The sequence below is a fragment of the Anabrus simplex genome, chromosome 1, assembly GCF_040414725.1.
Source record: "Anabrus simplex isolate iqAnaSimp1 chromosome 1, ASM4041472v1, whole genome shotgun sequence".
In the NCBI taxonomy this organism is placed as follows: domain Eukaryota; kingdom Metazoa; phylum Arthropoda; class Insecta; order Orthoptera; family Tettigoniidae; genus Anabrus; species Anabrus simplex.
In genome coordinates this window covers 959,583,861-959,606,816 of record NC_090265.1, presented here as the reverse complement: position 1 = coordinate 959,606,816, position 22,956 = coordinate 959,583,861, and the positions used below count along the sequence as shown (strand labels likewise).

The following is a 22,956-nucleotide window of genomic DNA, read 5'->3' as shown; positions in this document are numbered from 1 at the left end:
CACTGATGTAAACTGAATCGAAAAAGAATACTGTACTCCTGTCTTTGTTTCTAGGCAAGACTGAAGGTAGCATCTAAAATCATGTGGGCTATTTCCATTGGTATGAGGAGTTGGAGAGGTCTTAACCTCTCATCACTTCTTATGCTACCTTATTTGTTTGAGGAGGAAGTTTTAGATTACATTATATTTTCTTGTAAAAGGCTTCTTGATCCAAGTATTTGACATGCATAATGTGGGGTAACACATACTGTGTCAGTATACTAATTTTTCATTAACCTGCCTGAAATTATAGGTGACTACAAGGATCAGGAGTACTATAAAAAGCCTTCAGCAGTTATAAACTAAGGAAATAATATACATAAAAAAATAAAGCAAATATAAGTAAAGTGATTTAGAGTCAACATGAGAATGAATGTAAAAGATGTTTTAATACCCTGACGGATCCCTTCAATACTGTAAGGGTAACAGCATAGATGGCATCTTTACCAATTCTGAGTCTGTTACAAAAGGCAACAAAGATATATATATTTTGTTATAATCAATGCCATTATCTTTTCAGTTTCAACTTAGTTAATCTATAATTGTAAGGTTTTTCAGTCTGTCGAAACTAATGCAGTTTAAACAAATTTAGAAACAAACCTGAAAAGGAAAACATTATGACAAAGGGGATGAGTAATGGAATGCATGGGGTGTAACCTTGATTGTCTCCTTCCCTCCTCTAATGCCAACTAAGTTTGTTTCGACCAGTAACTGCTCATGCAGTGGTGATTGTTACCCTTCTTGTCAAACATTCTTATATCTGCAATAAGAATGTCAATATATCAATAAAAGAGAAACGGGTCATGATGATACAAAAAACTGTGACAGCTGATTTTGGTGTTAGTATTTACACTGTTTCTGACTGGGTCAAAATGAAAAATAAGTTCGAAGTACTTCAAGAATGCCCGACAAGAAAACAATGAAAGCCTGTCAAAATGAGATAGCAAATGAGGCTGTGTTTTTATGGTTCCTACAACAGAGAGAGAGGGGAGTACAATAGTTTGGGTTTCTTAAAATAGTTTACACTGTGTATGTATTTTTTTCATTCACTTTCACCTAAAAGATCAAAAATCATTTCTTAACCTCTTGTAACATGTAATTGTAATCTTTATTGATATTTCATTGCTGTTATGGATTCAACTTCAAAGGTACTTTAAAAATTGTAAGCAGAGAGGAAGGGAACCTTAAACTTTTTTCCTCAATTACATGTATGAAAATTGTTTAGATTTGGAAACAATAAGTAAAGATAAAGCTGGACAAAGAGCTCTGATTCCTCGAATCGACTGAACAATATCTGATAACACTCCCATTTTCTTTAAAGAGCAATCAATTTCCAATTCACTTGGCATTTTGTATCGCGATCAATAAACCTCAAGAGACATGAATGTGATGTCACCTAATTGGCTGGTTTCCCCCTCTCCTGTAAATTCTTGCAAGAGATAGTTAACATTTGACATCTCCGGTGAGGAATTTTCCCAATTTCACACCTTTTTGTGGATGAAAATTTTGTAAGTTTAGCCTTTTTTTTAATTTTCTGAAGCAGTTTTATATTGGTTCTTATTGTTTTAAAATACTTTTATGTGTCACTTACAACCATTATTTTTAAGTAAGCTAATCCAATGGCATTTCATCAATCTTGTGTGGAGATCTTTCAGAGTCTAAAAGGATTTTAAGTCATTTTAAAAATTCAACACAGACTGTATTTTAAATTATGTCCCCCTTTTAGTTTAGTTAGCGTTAGTTCCGTATTTCTAATTAACGAGTTGGATAGTTCTCACTCTTCATCTTGCTACATGCTAATGAAGTACTTCATTGTCAACATGTAACTTTTATAGTTATTTTCATATAGGATTTTTTTGTCATCTGCTTTCTCACGAGAATAATAATAGTATTAATAACAACTAGCTGAAATCCATCAAGACATGACGGTCAATGGGGTAAATATTAAATGAAAGATTTCCTTATATACAATATTCCTTATACTTTATTTTTTTTTACAATTTTCTTTACATCACAAGGACACATGTAAGTCTTACAGTGACCATGGGATAGGAAATGGCTAAGTGGGAAGGAAGTTACCGTGGCCTTAAGCTACAGCCACAGCATTTGCTTGGTGTGAAAATGGGAAACCACGGAAAATCATCTGGGTTGCTCGCAGTAGGGTTCGGTCCTATCTTGTACCTTTCGGCACTTTTGCAACTTTAAAATATTGCTCTTATGACATTGCAACATTTAACTGGCCATGGCAAAAAACTGGCTGAGGTAAACACAGACCTTCGTGTCTCTTGAGGTTTATTGATCGTGATACAAAATGCCAAGCAAATTGGAAATTTATGGCTTTTAAAGGAAAATGGGAGTGTTTTATCAGATATTCTAAAGTCAATTTGAGGGATCAGAGCTCACTGTCCAACTTTAGCTTCACTTATTGTTTCCAAATCTAAACAATTTTCATACATAATCCTTAGAATTAGACCCTAATCGGATTCTGTTCAGGAGCCGTTGGGAAACATTCCGATTTTTAAGGAACATAACTATAGCTCCTATTTTTAGAATAAGAATATGTGGAGACAAACCATTAATTCCAAGGAATTCAAGAATTATGTAGGAAATTGAAGTAGCTAGCTTTCATCTTCAATATTAATTTGTTGATGCTAGTGTAAGGTTTTGAATTACTGGGTATAAGCCCAAAGAATGGCAACTTTTGAGGAAATGATGTCATCTTTCATCTGCTATAAATTTCAATTACGATAACACCTGCTAAAATTCTGGGTGGTAGTTCAATAACATTTGATCTGTCACCATCTACAGAGGGGCGGTCACCATTACCGATTTCTTGCAAAACAAACCAGCGAATTCCATTTCTTTTGTGGTTTTGTCCGCATATTTTAATATAAGTGGCGTATTTTTAAAAAGGTTCAAAGAGGAGATTAAATACAATTATAAATAAATATGATCTAGAAAACAACGAAAAATGCCAGAGAGGATTCATCGTGCTGACCACACGACACCTCATACTATGCAGGCCTTCGTGCTGAGCAGCGGTCGCTTGGTAGGCCATGGCCCTTCGGGGCTGTTACACTATGGAGGTAGGTTTTATAAATAATTGTTTGGCGATAAGCATGTGGCAAAACACATAAAAGCTTTATGATATCTCTCCCTAGAACAATAATTTTCCCACCAGAAAGAACAGAATGTTGTTATACATGGTATATTTTAGAAGATGATTCACACACATTATTGAATGACTACTTGTCTTTGGGGTTTTATTTCATTTTGAGCCGTGCTAATCAAATATCGCCAGCTGCTTTGGAATTCAATTTTAAACCAGACACCAAATTCTCATTTAAATTTAGAGGAATGTTGAATGTAATGTGTACTGTTCAACAGCTGGGCAACAAAACAGAATAGGGGTTTTCCCTGTCCACAAAGTACCAGCTGACCAGTAAGACACCTTGTGCAAGCGTGCCTACTCCCCTTCTACCTCCCCTATCATGTCTGTTGCTCAGCATTTAAGGTTTAGGCGGACTTGAGCTCACTAGCACGTGAGTGCATTAGCCAATCAGAATACTACATTTTCTGTAATAATTTAAAAATATACGGCAACAAATGTTTATGCTTTCAAACACACACTGCTAATCTACAGGCCAAGAGCATTCATCAGAATGCTTTATGATGTCCATTGGTTCAACCGTTCTCTCAAAATCTATGTAACAAAAAACAGCCTAGTGTGTTAAATATATAGATAATAAAAAAAGGATTGGGAGTTATCAAATGAAATGCATTTCTCGTCGACCTTCTTTTCAAAATACCTTTCATATGTTATGAGATTGTTATTTTGTTCAGGTGGACTAGAGAGTGGTGACAAGGGTACAGGGATGTGGAAGTCATTTAGGCATGACATAAAAATGTTAATGTTGATCTGTAGAAGTATTGTAAAAAAGGGAATACAAGTAATTTAATAGGTATATACTTACCAGATATTGTAATAAGAGTTAAATGATGGCTCAGAAATGATATAATGGATGCAGAAATTTTCTTACAGAACTGGAGTATTTATCACAGAGATACAATGGGAATGGTAGGAGGAGGAGTATTCATTCTGGTGAAAGAAGAATTTATAAGCTATGAAAAAGTTAAATATGACAAATATGAAATTCTAGGTGTAAGGCTCATCTCTAAAGATGTTTTTGGAATGTAATAGACCTGGAAAGGGTGGTGCAGACACTGATTTGGAATGATTTGATAAGATAATCAGCTACATGGGAAACGATATGGAAAGGAGCGTGATTGTAGCGGGTGATCTCAATTTACTAAATGTCAGTTAGGAAGGTTATGTGAACGACAGGAAGTATGATCAACAAATGGCCAATAAGTTAATCTGGGGAAGCACAGCTGAATCAGAAGATGACACACCAACTAGAGGGAAGAATATTCTCAGTAGGATGCTGGTAAAACCAGATGAGCTCTACAGAGAAACCGAAGTAATGGTATTAGCGGTCATGAAACTGTTTTTGTCGTAGTTTAAAATAAATGCGATAGAAAGGAAGGTCCTAGAAATAGGACTACTAGGCTGATAAGACAGGCATGAGGAAGTTTTTAAAAAGTAATTATGATCAGTGGAAAATGGTAAATAAACAGACTGTGGGATGGGTTTAAAACAATTGTTGAGGAATGTGAAAACAGGTACCTTTAAAAGTGGTAAGGAATGGTAAAAAATAGCTACATTATAAAAGAGAAGTAAAGAGAAAAAGAAGAAAGTGCAGGTTGGAAAGAAATAGAGTTAGAAACGGTTGTAGAAACAAGGAGAATTTGAAGGAACTTACTAAGAAATTAAATATAGCAAAGAAGAAGTCAACTGAGGATAACATGATAGCGAGCATAATTGGTAGTCATAAAAATTTTAGTGAAAAATGGAAGGGTATTTTACAGGCACTTTAAGGCAGAAACTGGTTCCAAGAAGGGGAGTGTGTATGTGAAGATCTTCAGAAGGCAGAAATAATCAATCGGCAGAATGCAAAGATTGTTGGGTACAAGGAAAATGTCCAGATAGAGGTGGTGACTAATACTAACGAAGAATTGACATTTATCTATGAAAACAAAGGTATTTACAATGAGACAAAACTAGAAAAGCTGCTGGAATTGATAAGACTTCTGGGGATATATTAAAGACAATGGGTTGGAATGTAGTACCATATTTGAAGTACTTATTTGATTATTGTTTGCATGAAGGAGCTATACTAAATGAATGGAGAGTTGCTATAGTAGCTCCTGTGTATAAAAGAAAGGGTGATGGGCATAAAGCTGAAAATTACAGGCCAGTCAGTTTGACATGTGTGCAATTTTTTTTTTTTTTTTTTTTTTTGAATTTAAAATGCCTATGTTATAAGTTAAAATAAGTTGTGCTATAACGGTTATGGTAAAATTGAACATCTTGGGTATTTATTGTTTAGAGACGTGTGTGAAGATGAGTATTTTCGTAATAGGACTGAGGAAAGTTAGCATGAAAGTACTCAGCTTCAGACATGTCTCTAAATGACAAATACACAAGATGTTCAATTCTACCATAACAGTTATAGTAAAACTTATTTTAACAAAGAAGAGCAGCTGAGGAAGCATTCCTAAAACCAAGACACAAGACAAGATTTCAGAAAAATTTTTCAGAACAGGACAGTTGAGCAACATAGAAACATTAAGTCTTAAAAGAACTCCTAGTCTAGGAACCAAAGAGTTGAATAGCAACTTTAAGACTTCATCAAGCAATTAGGATGTGTTTAAAATTAAATTAGGAGAAAAACATAATAAATCACCTTTTCCTCAAACTGCACTTCTCTCATTCAACTCCTTTTTTAATAGTTTCACTATAAGTATATTTAAGGTACTATTAGATGGTTTTTAATTAAGAATATAATTTTGTAAAAAAAAATTCAACTAAGTAATGAAAAAAGTAGCTGAGGATGTTCCTAAAAAAAAAAAAAAGAAAAAAAAAATCTTTTTTTTATGGTTTTCTTGTGACATACCACTCAGTCGAGCAGCTTGTTTCCTTTCTCCCAAGTTGTATGTTCCGAGCTGAAGCGGAGAGATGGCGTGGAATGACCATAGTAGACAAGTAAGTTTGAGTGGTTTTAAAAAGTAGGAAAGAGTAGGAAAAAGTACAAAGATAAAGTTGGAATTCAACAGAACAAATTGGGACAAATACACTGACTGACAGAGCAAATGCAACACCAAGAAGGAGTGGTTCGAAAGGGATGAAAGTTGGGGAAAAAACAAGAGACGGCACGGACGAATAATTGATGTTTATTTCAAACCGATATGCAGGTTACACAATGCGCACGGCATCGACTCAGTAGGATGTAGGACCACCGCGAGCGGCGATGCACGCAGAAACACGTCAAGGTACAGAGTCGATAAGAGTGCGGATGGTGTCCTGAGGGATGGTTCTCCAGTCTCTGTCAACCATTTGCCACAGTTGGTCGTCCGTACGAGGCTGGTGCAGAGTTTGCAAACGGCGTCCAATGAGATCCCACACGTGTTCGATTGGTGAGAGATCCGGAGAGTACGCTGGCCACGGAAGCATCTGTACACCTCGTAGAGCCTGTTGGGAGATGCGAGCAGTGTGTGGGCGGGCATTATCCTGCTGAAACAGAGCATTGGGCAGCCCCTGAAGGTACAGGAGTGCCACCGGCCGCAGCACATGCTGCACATAGCAGTGGGCATTTAACGTGCCTTGAATACGCACTAGAGGTGACGTGGAATCATACGCAATAGCGCCCCAAACCATGATGCCGCGTTGTCTAGCGGTAGGGCGCTCCACAGTTACTGCCGGATTTGACCTTTCTCCACGCCGACGCCACACTCGTCTGCGGTGATTATCACTGACAGAACAGAAGCGTGACTCATCGGAGAACACGACGTTCCGCCATTCCCTCATCCAAGTCGCTCTAGCCCGGCACCATGCCAGGCGTGCACGTCTATGCTGTGGAGTCAATGGTAGTCTTCTGAGCGGACGCCGGGAGTGCAGGTCTCCTTGAACCAATCGACGGGAAATTGTTCTGGTCGATATTGGAACAGCCAGGGTGTCTTGCACATGCTGAAGAATGGCGGTTGACGTGGCGTGCGGGGCTGCCACCGCTTGGCGGCGGATGCGCCGATCCTCGCGTGCTGACGTCACTCGGGCTGCGCCTGGACCCCTCGCACGTGCCACATGTCCCTGCGCCAACCATCTTCGCCACAGGCGCTGCACCGTGGACACATCCCTATGGGTATCGGCTGCGATTTGACGAAGCGACCAACCTGCCCTTCTCAGCCCGATCACCATACCCCTCGTAAAGTCGTCTGTCTGCTGGAAATGCCTCCGTTGACGGCGGCCTGGCATTCTTAGCTATACACGTGTCCTGTGGCACACGACAATGACTGTCGGCTGAGAAATCACGGTACGAAGTGGGCCATTCACCAACGCCGTGTCCCATTTATCGTTCGCTACGTGTGCAGCACAGCGGCGCATTTCACATCATGAGCATACCTCAGTGACGTCAGTCTACCCTGCAATTGGCATAAAGTTCTGACCACTCCTTCTTGGTGTTGCATTTGCTCTGTCAGTCAGTGTATTTGTTTACAGAAAGGAAGTTAGGGATTGGAATAATTTACCGAGGGAGATGTTCAATAAATTTCCAAATTCTTTGCAATTATTTAAGAAAAGACTAGGAAAACAAAAAACAGGGAATCTGTCACCTGGGTGACTACCCTACTGTAAATGCAGATTAGTGGTGATTGATTGCCTGGTCATATTAGTTACCCCTATATAGTTTGTTTTTAAGACTAATGACTGGGATTCAATAACTGATGTTGATTTGTGATAGATGTGTGTTATTTTCTCTGGTGAATTTGTTTCACAACTCTGTTTTGTGAAGAACCCTTGCCTTTTACCGAGTAATTCATTCATTATTTAACACTCTGAAGACGATGTCACCCCATGTGGGGTGACGGACCCTCATACAAAATATAGTATGTCACCCCTCATGAGGTGACACGGTAGTGTGTCCAGGCCTCTCAACTTCAGGCTGTCACACGAAACTAGCGCTACCATTCGCTGTTGTAATGCATTGCTTGTTTACGTAAGGTGTTCATAGAGTGCAGGGCAGTGCCCATTCCTTTCTCAGCATGCTCTGCATTGCACAACAGACAGGGGAATTTCTCTGACATACGCAACCATCAGAATTCAATTATTAATGGCAAGGACAAAAAATGTGGATTGGAGTTTATTATTGCTTTATTCTTACATACTGGTTGAGATTTAGCATTCAGATGAAATTGTAAACCGGGGCTACGCATAAATAAATACAATGTTCCTGCAAACCTGAGAATGTTCTCCAGTAATTGTCACTGGCTGGTGATTTGGTTGAATCATTGCCCGATGCAGCACCGGAATCTTTGCAAGTGTCCTCACTACAGAAACTACTGTCGAATTCTGACTCGGAAAAGGTGACATCACATTGCAAATCCTAAATGTCAACATCTCTTGATTCAACATTCGAACCCTTTTCAAGTTGTTCTTCTATCTCTCTATCGGTAATCATGGCTTACTCAACACAGAAACACATAACATGAATTAAATTCTTGTCACAAAACTGTAAATTACAAGGAACTCGTTGAAATGCGCGTAAATCAACAGCTCACAACACCGAGCACAGTGTTCCACAACAACAAAGGTAAAAAGGCTGTCACAGGGGTGACGTGCGCTTTCTCTGTTGCATAGTCAACCTGATAACCATATGCCACCCCAAAGGGGGGTCACAAAAATAGTAACTTTGAACATGAATTATGTCTCTGATTATCATCTATGAATGAAATTATGAACAACAACCTGAAAAAAGTATATTGCATTTCAGCAGTTTACCACGAGAAAAGCAAATGTACACGTCGACGCTAAAGTGTTAATGGACTGGGTACTGACTGATTATCTTCGAAGTATATTCTTTTCAGTCATAAATTGTGCCAGATTAATTTCCCTGGCATCATCTTCCTAGTTTGACATTTATTATCTTAATGGAATAATTTACACATTCTAGTTAATCTCTGATCTTTTGATAATTATTATTTTCAAACTAATTAAAAATCAGTACTTTAAGTGATATTAAAACAAACTGATTACAATGAACTCTCAGATTTATTGTTAATTGTAAATGTTCAGACCATGGCCAAAACCTCCCACAATTATCTTCAATTTTTATTATTTTTCTTTTGGTGGTATCATCGTGAAATATTATTGGTGAATAGTTATGCAAAAGAATGAATTGAATGATTTACTGATTTATTGTGTAGTGCCTTGAAGCTGAAATGATTTCATTATTATTGTCCGACTGCATTGCTCTGTGGTATTTAACCTCTCGCTACTTAATAATTTAATTACGGTCGTGATGTAGGGGTAGTGTGCCTGCCTCTCGCCCGGAGGCCCCGGGTTCGATTCCTGGCCAGGTCAGGGATTTTTACCTGGACCTGAGGGCTGGTTCGAGGTCCACTCAGCCTACATGATAACAATTGAGGAGCTATCTGACGGTGAGATGACGGCCCCGGCCTCGAAAGCCCAGAATAACGGCCGAGAGGATGCGTTGTGCTGACTACACGACCCCTCGTAATCTGCAGGCCTTCGGGCTGAGCAGCGGTCGCTGGGCAGGCCAAAGCCCTTTCAGGGGAGTTAAGTGCCGTGGGGGGTTGCAGTGTACCACTGATTTAATTAGTGGTAACACTCTAAAAATAATATTTTATTACACAAAATTTTGCTTATCCAAAACCACCTTCACCTCCTTTATTCTGGTTAGCGGGGGTTCTACTGTAATAACAACCATACCAGATACCCGTTTATCTTGAAGATTACAGACACCAATATATGCTTTTTAGGTATAATCTGTTATCAGAAGTTTTCTGTTTCAGGCATTCTCTAATTTTATTTAAACTGCATAATTTTGACAAACCAAAAAATGTAAAAGTTGTAAAAGATATTATAATTGTGCTTCTGGCTCTGAACATAATTTTCATAATTTCAATGTTCTTGAGGTTACTGATTAGTGTATGGCATACACAGATGATGAATATAAAATGACAAGATATGTACAAAATAAGCCAGTGAATGGTAAATAATCGGCAAGGGGTTAAATGACACAGGGTTAGAGACATGATTATGCACACAACACTAGTTCACAACTGCACGTTTAGTCCATTCAGCTACTGTATCATGGATGCTGGAACAACTGTGATCTCCGGTATGAGGAGAGTGGACATTCATGTAGAATTATTTGACAGTCTGGAACATCGCTCCACAGCTGCAGTCAGACGAGTTATGAAAGCTCCACTTCTGCAGTAAGTAAGCACATCTACCTACCATACTTTGTTCAAATACAATTCGATGATGTCCAAATTCTATAAAGGAGGTCAAAATCTTGTAGAACACAATTGGGATTTAATGTTCTATTCCACTATGAAGCCACTTCTGACCGCTGATATTTCCATTCTTTTGCCAAGTTGAATTCTGCCTGTGTCAACTCTTTGGATGTTATAATTGGTGGGTTATGTGATTTCAGTCTTCTATAGCAGAGTACCACGGTGTGCGTGTGGACTGGCAGGAAAGCATTAGACGAGACCTTGTTGAATTCTAGGAGAAGAGTGTTTGACAGGAAGTGTGTCCTCGTCTTCTTCACTTGGTTGAACAATCTTTCACATACGACATTGCTGTGTGATATTGTCAATATTGACTGCATTACTTTTGCTATTCTATCATATTTGAAACACCCATCTCCATCTTGTACATCCCGTATATCAGACCAAGAACAATCTATTCTTTCTTCTTGCACAACAGACGATGGTAAATCCTCCATTTGGAGAGCACTAAACTGGCACTGTAATGCATCCATAGCTTCTTTGTCACCTTCACCATCTTTCACTGACAGGCAATATAAGCCTAACAGAAAACTTGGAAACAAAATACTTGATGGCAGAGAAGGAAGAAGTCAGCAAAGAATTTATCTGTGCTATTTGGGCATTAACAAAAATTTCACTATTCAAACTAAATTGATGAATCATATAATCACAGACTGTGATAAAATAGTTCCTGATGTCCAAATAAAAGTTCTTCTCCTCAGGTGCAAGATTTTCTACAAGGCTAGATGTTGAGTAGCCAATTAATCATCATCGGTTTTCTGATTCTCTCTCATGTGATAGAGCACTTCTAAAAACCATACAATTTTTTAATGACTACTAGCTTAGCGAACCTACAGAGAATGTCCTTCACTGTATCAGTCAACTCAGATCTAACAGATGCAGATGCAGATAAAGAACTACTCTCTGCCTTCCTTTTCCCAGAAATAACACAAGCTTGGTCTTGTACTCTAATGACAAAAGGACCTGGTTCCATTTCTGAATCTTCATGCACCTTGGTTTAGGAATTTGGAAATACTTCAGAGATGTGTTTGTGCCAAAGGACCATTCTACCTTATCTTAAAAAACTCTGCAGCAGCTCCCACTGTGAAATCGATCTTTCCAAACATTTCCCCAAGGATAACCAACATGTACACACATGCTTTAATATTTTTTTTTACATCAGTCTGGTACACAGCTTTATGCATTTAGAGATGATCTTTTCTCTTTGAGCATTTAAATAATAATAAATATCGATGGGCATCTCATCAATTTTGACAGGAAGGGAGTCTGCACCCTTCATGGCAGCCAAATTAATCAAATGGCAAGGGCATCCAATAATAATAATAATAATAATAATAATAATAATAATAATAATAATCCAACTCATTGGCTGAATGGTCAGCGTTGAGGCCTTCGGTTCGGAGGGTCCCGGGTTCGATTTCCGGCCAGGTCGGGAATTTTAATCATGACGGATTAATTCCTCAAGCTCGAGGACTGGGTGTTTGTGTTTGTTCCAACACTTTCCTCTTCATATTCAGACACACCACACTACCATCCACCACAGAAACATGCAATAGTGATTACATCCCTCCATATAGGGTTGGTGTCAGGAAGGGCATCCGGCCGTAAAACAGGGCCAAATCCACATGTGTGACGCAGTTCGCATTCATGACCCCACAGATGTGGGAAAAGCACTGGAATAATAATAATAATAATAATAATAACAACAACAATAATGTTTTCGCACCGCTTTCTTAGTTTAGCAGCAAAGCCATTTTTTCTTCCTTTCATAACAGGAGCATTATCTACGCTGAAAGCTATACAGTTTGCCACTGGAATGTAATATATTTTTAGAACATCTAGGAGTAAAAAATTAGCAATGTTAACACCAGTAGAGATGCCTTCCAAATTTTTCATGGATAGCAACAATTTTCAATCATTTTCAATTCTTTGTTCAAAAACAACACAAAAGGATAGAGCTTACTGTCTTTATCATTGCTACCATCAGGTGAGATCACAAAAGGCTCAGTCTTTAAAATTTGAATCACCGTACTATTTGCATCACGAGCCATTTCATTAATTATGACAGATGTTTTCTTCTTTGCATTGTCTGTATCTGGGAACTTCTCAACAAGGGTCCTACTTGATCAGAACAAGACAATGTTCGACAACGAACGCCGTGAAGAAACATTCTGCTTGAGTGATTGCATCATATTCTTTCCTGCCTACAAAAAATTACTTTATATTTTGTTCCACTTGAGACAGCTAGCTAGCACTATCTTTGCGTTTCTGTGTGGTACTATGAGTTACAATATCAGTCTTCACTCCATGCAAGATATTTATATCATACAATACACAGAACAAAATGCATAATAGTTTTCTTTATTAGACTGTCAATGGAAAATCAATTTTATATGTATCTCTGAACACTTGCAGATAATGTTTGTTATGTTTTGTGGTCATAATGTGAAGAGAAAATAACAGAATCTGTCACCGACACAACTCTCTGTAAAACATTCAAATCACTAAATCATAAATTAAGAATGAACACAAATGCACTGAAATACGCTAAACTACCACATACAAAACAGATCAATATGTCTCATACATTTTTAACATACAACTTCGACAGGGGATAAAGGACAGAACCGCAAGAAAAAAACGTCCTACAACTCCAACTAAACTACTCACAGAAACTATGTTAACAAAGCGCGAACCACACAATAACAAAGTCATTCTTCTGTCCTGATTAACAGAGTCACTAGCATGCGCTAGCATCTCTCGCTTGTAGGACGACAGCCGCACGAATTCCCAGCTGTAAAGCACACATACTGCTTTAGTGAGAGGGAAACACGAAACACAAAGGCGACTGACGATACTCTCGCCAAATAAAGCATCAAATAAATATGCTTGAAAATGAGGTTGCAAAAATTACACAAGCACTTAAGAATTTATCCTAGGGGTAGAGTATTGACCATACTGGAGGTTATATTGGTCAAAAACAGAAGTAAAAATAAATCGGAAAATCGGAAGAAGAGTTAAAAAACGGGAAGTTTCCGGGTAAATCAGAAGGGCTGGCAGGTATGCTTATCCCCTTTTTTTTTTTTTTTTGCTAGTTGCTTTACGTCGCAGCGACACAGATAGGTCTTATGGCGATGGAGCAGGAAAGGGAAGGAAGCGGTAGTAGCCTTAATTAAGATACAGCCCCAGCATTTTGCGTGGTGTGAAAAAGGGAAACCACGAAAAACCATCTTCAGGGCTGCCGACAGTGGAGTTCGAACCCACTATCTCCCGAATACTGGATACTGGCCGCACTTAATGCTTATCCTTTGGAGGAGAGCTGGCGGACTGTGTGCCAGCTTCTTTTGGGTATGCAGTGACCCTGATCGGGTTGGAGAAGGCTTCTTCTCCGACGTTTAGGAGAAGCCCTGGGGCCTTCTCCTTCTGTTTACTCTGCACATTGGTAGGAGGGCATGTGTTCGTTCAGCTTTTTTTCCTAAGTGTGACTGGGAAGTGCCCTTCCCATGCAACATTGGCAAGAATGCATCTGCTGACTTCCCAGGAAGCAAGGATACCTTTCTGGGATCTCCAGGTTCTTTAATGATTCTTTGTTGGTGGACGGAACTTTTTGATGCTTGCTGTGTACCGTTGTAAGGTACAAAACTCTTTGATGAGATCCGCACTTTCACAACGTTTTAAGCGGAGACAGAGCTCAGGGCATATCGATAAGAAAGCTTATCCAACATTTTGATCTACTGGATATTTTTCTCCTCCCTGACTGTCAATACTCCTTGGAGATTGGAGCATGCACACCTGTGCAGTTGATGCACATAGGTTGTGGTGTACACTCTAAATCAGCAGGTTTACCTTTTGAACACAACTTACAGGTCGTCAAACCTTGACATCGCAATAAGGTGTGGCCAAATTTCTGGTAGTTGTAACACCTCATTGAAGCCGGAATGTAGGGATGCACAGTCAACATCCCTGCCTTTCCATTACATTTCTCCGTTTCATATCTAATTTCATCTATTTCTGCAGCTTTATGACAATTCAATTTACTTACCACCTTTTCAATTTCCTGAAGTGTAATTTCATGACTGCTATCATAGTTCTCATCCTCATGAATTCCATTATTTGAAACATCAATAGAAAGATTGTTCTTGTACGTTGGGAAGATCTTTAAAATATTCTTTCTATCAAGTGATTCCCTGATTCACTTGATTTACCCAAAATGCTATTCAATTTGCTATTCCTTCCCTTTCTAAGAATCTTTATTACAGTTCAAGAAGATTTTCCTGCCACCTGGCTTAATATTTCCAGGTTATTATTGAAATCTTCCCAGGATTTCCTCGAACTCTACAATGATTTTTTTCACTTTCTTTCATCTAGAAATAGTTTCCCATCTACATCAGGTTCTGTTTGGAGCTACTTTTGGAAAGTCTTCCTTTTTACATTTACAAGCGGGTCTGACTTCTTCAATCCACGAAAATGTAGATAGTTGTTCCTCAGCATTTCCTTGCTATTTCTACTACAGAATCCCTGTACACCACCCATTGTCCTATATCCTGAACCTAGTTACTGTATATTCTTTCGAACATTTTACTAATCATATCCAATACATTTTAACCTCCAATTACGACAGCTACTATGGGATAAGTATCACTCAAAACCAAGATGACACTGTATAAATCATAATACATCCCTATCCTCACATACAGCCTGGAAACCACTACATTAACAAGAAAGGACAACTCAAAACTCCAAGCAGCAGAAATGAAGTTCCTACGCACAATGATCCAGAAGACCAGGAAGGATAAAATCAGGAATGAAAAAGTCAGAAAAGACGTAGGACTAAAAGACTCCTTACTCCAGAAGATCCAAAAGGCAAGACTGAAGTGGTTTGGTCATGTGAAAAGAATGAGTGCCAACAGGTCTGCAAGAAAGGAGTATGAAAGAGAAATAAGGGTAAAAAGACCAGTAGGCAGACCTAGTGAGAAGGATGTAGAGGAGAGAGGTCAGGATTAGGAGCGGATTGTGAATGAAGAATGGTTCATGGACCGAACAAAATGGAAGGGGCTCATATACCACACCTGGGAAACTGGAGTTGGTCAACGATGATGATGATGATGATGATGATGATGATGATGATGATGAAGAAGATGATGATCCATGTACTTCCAATTTCCTTGTCTTGGAGATATTTTACCCATATCTGTCTGCAGACAGATTTCACTTTTCACTAGTGATATTATGTTCACAGCAAATCAGACAGTAGTCTCTTTAATCAAAAATTCTCTAGAATACGCGTACCTTCTTAATCATTTTTCTGAATTCGAAGTCTGCCATGATATAGTCTATTATGGATTGGTGCCTATAGCCACCCATGTGTAACGATGAATAGCCTAATGCTTGTATAATGAACTGCTAATCCCATATTAGCATAGAAGTCCAGTCAACACTTCACATTCCTACTTACTTCCATATTTTCCCTATACAGTGAAACCTCATTAGTGCATTCCTCATTAACATGTTTTCCGCTTAGAACGTTGTAAATTTGAAGTCCTGATTCTCATCATATTAAATCTATATAAAAATACCTCACCTATCGTGTCACAGAATTTGTCTATTACCGCTTAGTATGATCACATCTTTCCCAGCCCTGAAAATGTTATTTGTCATCCCTTGTGAAAGAAACTTGATTTCCAATTGGGGTAAGAGCCGTCTCCACAGTTGCGTGATTCCTTAAATTCACGAACTTCAGGATACATTGCACCTTCGGGAAGCAAGCCGTTAGGCTCAGGAATGTTCAGTTTTGCTTGCTGGTTGGCAGCAAGATTGCTGAATAAAACAGTGAACCTACTTTCGCTTGTATTTTGCATTCTATTCAGAAGTTAGAAATTTATTTTGCGTTGATTTGTACAGTGAAGTGTAGCGAATATTTGTCGCATGATACGGTAGCCTATATTTGGATTAGGAACATAATCGTGTGAAATTGACTAGCGTGGTGCATATTTGTCTCAAGATAGTTTATGGATACAGAAAAAGTCGTGAAATTCCTTACTAATGAAGAAAAAATATAAATGTGTAAGAAAGTGGACTGGCATTTGCATCTTCGAGTTTTGACTCGATCGCGCGAGTTGGTCGAAGTTTATTAAAAATGGCGGCCAAAGTCATTCCTCCCGGTCGCACAGTCGAGTGTAACCTCTAATTCATTGTCTAAGAGTGTGACCAGAAAATAATGTTTAATAACCCACTGCACCAAAATAAAAGGCTTCTACTAATATATTTCTGGAAAGAGTGTGATCTGCAATAACACCTTGATATTTTTATTGGCCCCCGTGCACATGCTTTCATATTTGTTGTTTGGTGTTCTTCAAACCTTTCAGTTCACTTGTTATTTTACAAGCCCCAGTGGAAAAGGTTTTCATATTTGTCTCTCGTGCTTTTTACACCTATTAATACATTCCTCTCATCTTTAGAAATGGTAGATATAATTTTTACAGTACCTGTGGATACACGACATAAAATGGTCTCATGTCAGAAGAAGTCTTATCTAGTGTTTCCATCTATCTGTTGGATTGTTTTTATTCATGTATTCAGTAGTACATTTTCTCGCTTAACACGTTCTGTTTTGTTGTACCTTGCAGGAATGTTATAGTGTATTTAAAAATAATACAGTGAGTGCGCTAGTAACAACAGCGTAACACAGAGATGTATACTCTCTGGAGAGAACAGCTGTTCTTCTCATTGGAACATTCTTTGTAGTGAATAGTTATGCAATGCTGTGACAAATGCATTTTCCTAATAAAGTAATGTTAAGTACTGGATAAGTATATTTAGTAGCGTGTTCAGAACATAACAGTTGGCGACGAGGATGGAATGTTCCCTATGCACTTCGTGAACGAGTTGAAAGGGAGCTGGATTCACTAGAAGCAGCTGGTGTCATATCTCCTGTATCATCAAGTGATTGGGGGTCACCGTTGGTCGTCATTCCCAAGCCAGATGGAGGAGTTAGATTATGTGTTGATTACAAATGTGGTGTAAATGAGAAACTTGTTGCTGCAAATTACCCCATAAGGCGAATTGATAATGTGTTGAACAGCCTACGTGATTCCAAATATTTTTGTAAACTGGACTTGTTCAAAGCATTTCTACACTTGGTAGTTGATGATGAAAGTGCTACAATCCAGACTATATCTACACATCATGGAACATATAGAATGAATCGTCTAAGTTTCGGAATTAAAACAGCGCCATCCGAATTTAACCGAATCATTTCACAAATCCTCAGGGGACTTTCAAAAACAGAAGCCTATTTTGACGACTTAATCGTACATGGATCAACTCTGGAGGAGTGCACACACAATTTGCGGTTATGTCTGAAGAGATTATCTGATTTTGATCTGCATATCAACCGAGCTAAGTGTTCTTTCTTTGAAGAGAGAATTGAATATTTGGGCCATGTTATCCAGCATAATACCATTAGTAAGTCCCCAGAAAAAGTTAGAGCTGTTAATGACATGCCTCATCCTACAAGCGTTGATGAACTACGCAGATTTTTGGGACTAATCACCTACTACTCCAGGTTTATACCAGATTTCTCCACCATGTCATATCCATTACGGCTCCTGCTCCGCAAAGGCCAACGTTACATATGGACTTCGGAATGTGAAACCGCATTCCTCAAGTTAAAAGCAGAGTTGTGTAGCGATAGGGTCTTAACGCCCTATGATCCAAAATTACCAATAGTTCTGACGTCAGATGCAAGTCCAACAGGTGTTGCCGCTGTCCTTAGCCATCTAATTGATGGAGAAGAAAGGCCGATTGCGTATGCATCACGATCACTGACTGTATCAGAACAGAACTATAGCCAACTAGACAGGGAGGCTTTGGCAATAATGTTTGCTGTCAACCACTTTTACGCCTATGTTTTTGGCAGGCACTTTACACTAGTGACAGACAATGAACCGCTAACTCGTATTTTTCAGCAAAACAAAGCTCTACCACAGATGACATCTGCTCGTCTACTACGATATGCTTCGTTCTTGTCGGGATTCGATTACACAGTTCAATTTAAGAAGGGTGCAGAGAACCAAAATGTTGACTGTTTATCGCGGGCTTCCCTACAGCAAGTCCATTCTTCAACAGATATCTCCATTGGGGATGAAGTTAACCAGTTATTTACGCACCTAATTTTTCAAATTTCAAGCAAACGAATCACATTTCGCACCATCCAGGACGAAACACGTAAAGATCATGAACTGAGTAAACTTGTTTTTGATTTACAGAATGAACGGATGGTTTCAGAATATACTCTGAATGATGGTGTGCTGTTTAGACAAGATAGAGTTGTTATCCCTTCCAGACTAAGAGATCAGGTTTTAAATGAACTTCACGAAACTCATTTGGGCATCATGAAGATGAAACAGCTGGCCCGTCGCTACGTCTATTGGCCTGGAATTGATTGAGACATTGAACGCCTAGTAAAAGGATGTCAAACATGTGCATTGACAAGAGCAAATCCACCAAAATCACCAGTGCATCCATGGGACGAACCAAAAGAGAACTGGGAAAGAGTGCATATTGATTATGCAGGACCTTTTGAGAACTGCAACTTTCTGATTTGTGTGGACGCCAAATCGAAATGGGCAGAAGTGCAAATTTTACAAGATTCGCCAACAAGTACCTCCACAATCATGTTGCTAAACCGTATATTTGCTTCTCATGGATTTCCAGCAAGCATTGTCTCAGATAATGCAGCCATTTTTCAAAGCAATGAATTTCGCACCTATTGTTCAACAAATGGAATTTTTCAAAAATTCATTGCACCTGGTCACCCAGCCACTAACGGCTTAGCAGAACGACATGTTCAAATATTGAAGAATCGTCTCCGTACTGCCTCTGATGATAATGTCCCAATATACGAGAAAATACAAAAGATTCTGTTTCGATACCGTGCTACACCCCTTGCATGTGGAAAGTCACCAGCAGAGCTATACCTGAACCGAAAAATGAGGATTCGCCTTGATGCTTTCTTCCCTACCCGACCTCAACCTTCATTATCGGTAGCCAAACCAGGACGATCGTTTCATGTGGGGGAGAGAGTCCAGGTGCGCTTCTTTTGCAATAACAAGTACACTTGGAAATTTGGAAAGGTTGTAAAGAAGTATGGTCAGCGACACTACCTAGTTATTTTGGACGAATCAGGAAGGACACTGAAACGCCATATTGACCAAATGCGTGGGACACTCATTCAACCTAAATCAGTTACATTTGAACCAGCCCAGTCATACGACGTACCTAGAGCTCCAGAATGCCATGTCTCGGTTAATTCTGATTTAACAGTATCACCACGCCAAGATCCAGCTGTTCCAGTAGAAAATCCATCAACCCCAGATACGACAGAGACACTACGACAGAATACCGATGTTCCAACAAATGAACGTGTCCGTAGATCATCAAGACATACTCAACTGCCTGTGCGGTTCCGTGATTTTGTTTTGTGAACCAACTCAGCTCAACTGTTCTGTGAGAAGTGAAGTACCTTTTTCAAAATTCTATAGATTATCTGGTTTTCCCTTTTTTTTAATTCGTCTATATTCCTTATCTGATAAGTTCACAGCTTCAAAGTGTTTATTTAAAATTCAGTGTATAACACATTTCTAAGTGGGGGAGACTATAGTGTATTTAAAAATAATACAGTGAGTGCGCTAGTAACAACAGCGTAACAACACAGAGATGTATACTCTCTGGAGAGAACAGCTGTTCTTCTCATTGGAACATTCTTTGTAGTGAATAGTTATGCAATGCTGTGACAAATGCATTTTCCTAATAAAGTAATGTTAAGTACTGGATAAGTATATTTAGTAGCGTGTTCAGAACATAACAAATGTCTTAACGAGGTCTTACTGTATATACCCATAACTTTCTCATGTTATTCAGTTTTATTTCCAATATTCACACTGTAATCGCCCATCAGCACTATTTTATCCTTGCTAGTTAACCCTGATTACAATGTCTCAGAGTGCTTCATAAAACTACTTCATGTATGTTTAGTCTTCAGCACACAGACGGATTGGATCCTCAACAGCTCCACCATTAGCTGTCATAGACGGCCCAGGCATCACAAAAGAGGCGTACTAAGGAAATGAGGAGCAAGGTCGTTTTCCATTGCTTTTCTCAATGAGCATACATACCAGTCAGCCAAGTCCACTGAAATGCATGCACCAACCAACCCTATGAGCAACACTTTCACACCATTCATATCAGGGACTGGCTGCATAAGGAATGTCATTACTAACATCACTCATACCTCAGTCACTTTCATATTGTCAAAGCCAAGGATAAGACTGTGACAGAGCAATGAAAGTAACAAAATTGTTCTAGCCCATACCAGAAGACATAGTGGACTGTAAACGCTAGGTCTCGTCAGTAAATGCATGTCTACTTCACATTCAACTTTTTTCTCACATAGTGAATTAACTGAGACAATTCTCATCCTACTTCCTGCGACTGCTAAATCCATCCACATTATCTTTACATTTACGTGCCCAACAGTAATAAATGATAATAAGTAGAAATGATGATAGTACATATTTAACAGTCTATTACAAGATATTAGAATCATTCCGTATTGACGGTTTTCACCTTTGTAAAGTATTTAACAGTCTGTCAATTGTTACTGGGTTCAACAGATGCCCGAGTGACAGCATTTTGCCATGAAAATGGTCTTTAACCTTTCAGTAAACCTAGCATTTTGATAATATAAAATAGACTGCAGATCAATACCGTAATGATGAGCCCAGAAATTACACGTCTACTCAACTTAATTATCCACATGGCCACTCATCAAACTCTTTTAAAACATTTTCATTGGTATTGGAGACTGTTGTATTGCTGTATAGTAGATTTCTCATCAGTATTCTTATGTAATCTCTCTGACTTTCCAATGGTATTATCTTTGTTATTCATCTTAATACAATAATTCAATTTCCAGTTACATTTTATCAATATGAATTAAGCTAATCATAGTACTAAAGCAGTGTACTATAACATATCTTTCTACAGTTCAGTTTTAACCACCATCTCTCATTTTACATTGAGCAGATCATCCATAGTCCGACTCATTGGCTGAATGGTCAGCGTACTGGCCTTCGGTTCCGAGGGTCCCGGGTTCGATTCCCGGCCGGGTCGGGGATTTTAACCTTAATTGGTTAATTCCAATGGCCCGGGGGCTGGGTGTTTGTGATGTCCCCAACATCCCTGCAACTCACACACCACACATAACACTATCCTCCACCACAATAACACGCAGTTACCTACACATGGCAGATGCCGTCCACCCTCATCGGAGGGTCTGCCTTACAAGGGCTGCACTCGGCTAGAAATAGCCACACGAAAAAAAAAATCATCCATAACACACCATAGCAGCATGCAGAAACCATTAAAAGTTTAACTTCTCATTCACTACTTACATGAATCATTTCTCATTCTAAAATAAGATTTACACTTAGAACTGAAATCAGTAGGCACCTTTTATAATATTTTTATACACCACTTACTGCAGTATATCAAACGTGCTTTCTTTAACAATTACTTCAATATTTTAATTTATAGGTAAAGATTGTACATTTTTAGAAGAAGGAAAAACAGCAAGTTGTGAACAAACTAATAGGAATGAAGTGCAGAGATGAAGCAATCTTATCATTCTCTAGCTAAAAAAAAAAAAAAATTATAAAGCAAAACTTAACAAAACTGCAAGAAATTTTTATTTAAGTTCCTCCTCAGATGAGACTTATGCAGAGTAAATAATAGCCTAAAATTATTTTGCACCCAATAACCCAAAAGAAAAAAGTAGTTTCCACACAGAGATGATGCAAATGCATGCTATTAACTATGACTGAAGACATACTTTTCCGAAAAGGAGTTGTAGTCTCCCAGAAGGTCAGCTACCCGTATGCCATTGCGAGTGGCCTTGGAGGAATAGGTAGGACCAATGCCTTTCTTGGTTGTGCCCAAGGACTTCTTGCCTTTCTCTAGCTCCTGCAGCCCATCTACCTGCTATAGTACAAAACAACAAAATTGTGGCTTGCAACTGCTCCACAAGGAACAACATGCATCAAGATGTAACACTTCATTGTAGAATTTAAAATATGAATAAAGTACAGAAAACAATCACTCTGAAAATATCACTACACATTTTTGTTTTTATTGGATTATTTAATTAAAATAATCCACCAGAAATTATTTTCTCCTACATTATGAAGGTATAAATATTCAATATTCATGCTTATATCCGACTAAAATAAATACAGAGAGGAAGATAAGAGGGGGAAAAGGAGAAAATGTATCCTTCCTTAATTTTATATTATTACTAGCTGACCTGCCCCGGCTTTGCACGGGTGGCCTTACACATTAAATATCTCCGTATATACTATGTTATGTGACTCTCAATCTGGGGCCAACAAAAACCAATTTTCTTTGGAAGTAACTCACCACAGAGCCACC

At 38.7% G+C, this 22,956-nt stretch overlaps 1 protein-coding gene across 1 annotated transcript in view; it reads right to left on the bottom strand.

Moving 5' to 3' along the window:
• The window catches only part of Adss (adenylosuccinate synthetase), a 217,903-nt gene that overhangs the window by 77,013 nt on the left and 117,934 nt on the right, over positions 1 to 22,956 (bottom strand). Inside the window, exon 4 of the mRNA XM_067136749.2 lies at positions 22,361 to 22,509. Coding sequence (XP_066992850.1) covers positions 22,361 to 22,509 — 149 coding nt within the window. The remainder of the gene's footprint in view (positions 1 to 22,360; positions 22,510 to 22,956) is intronic.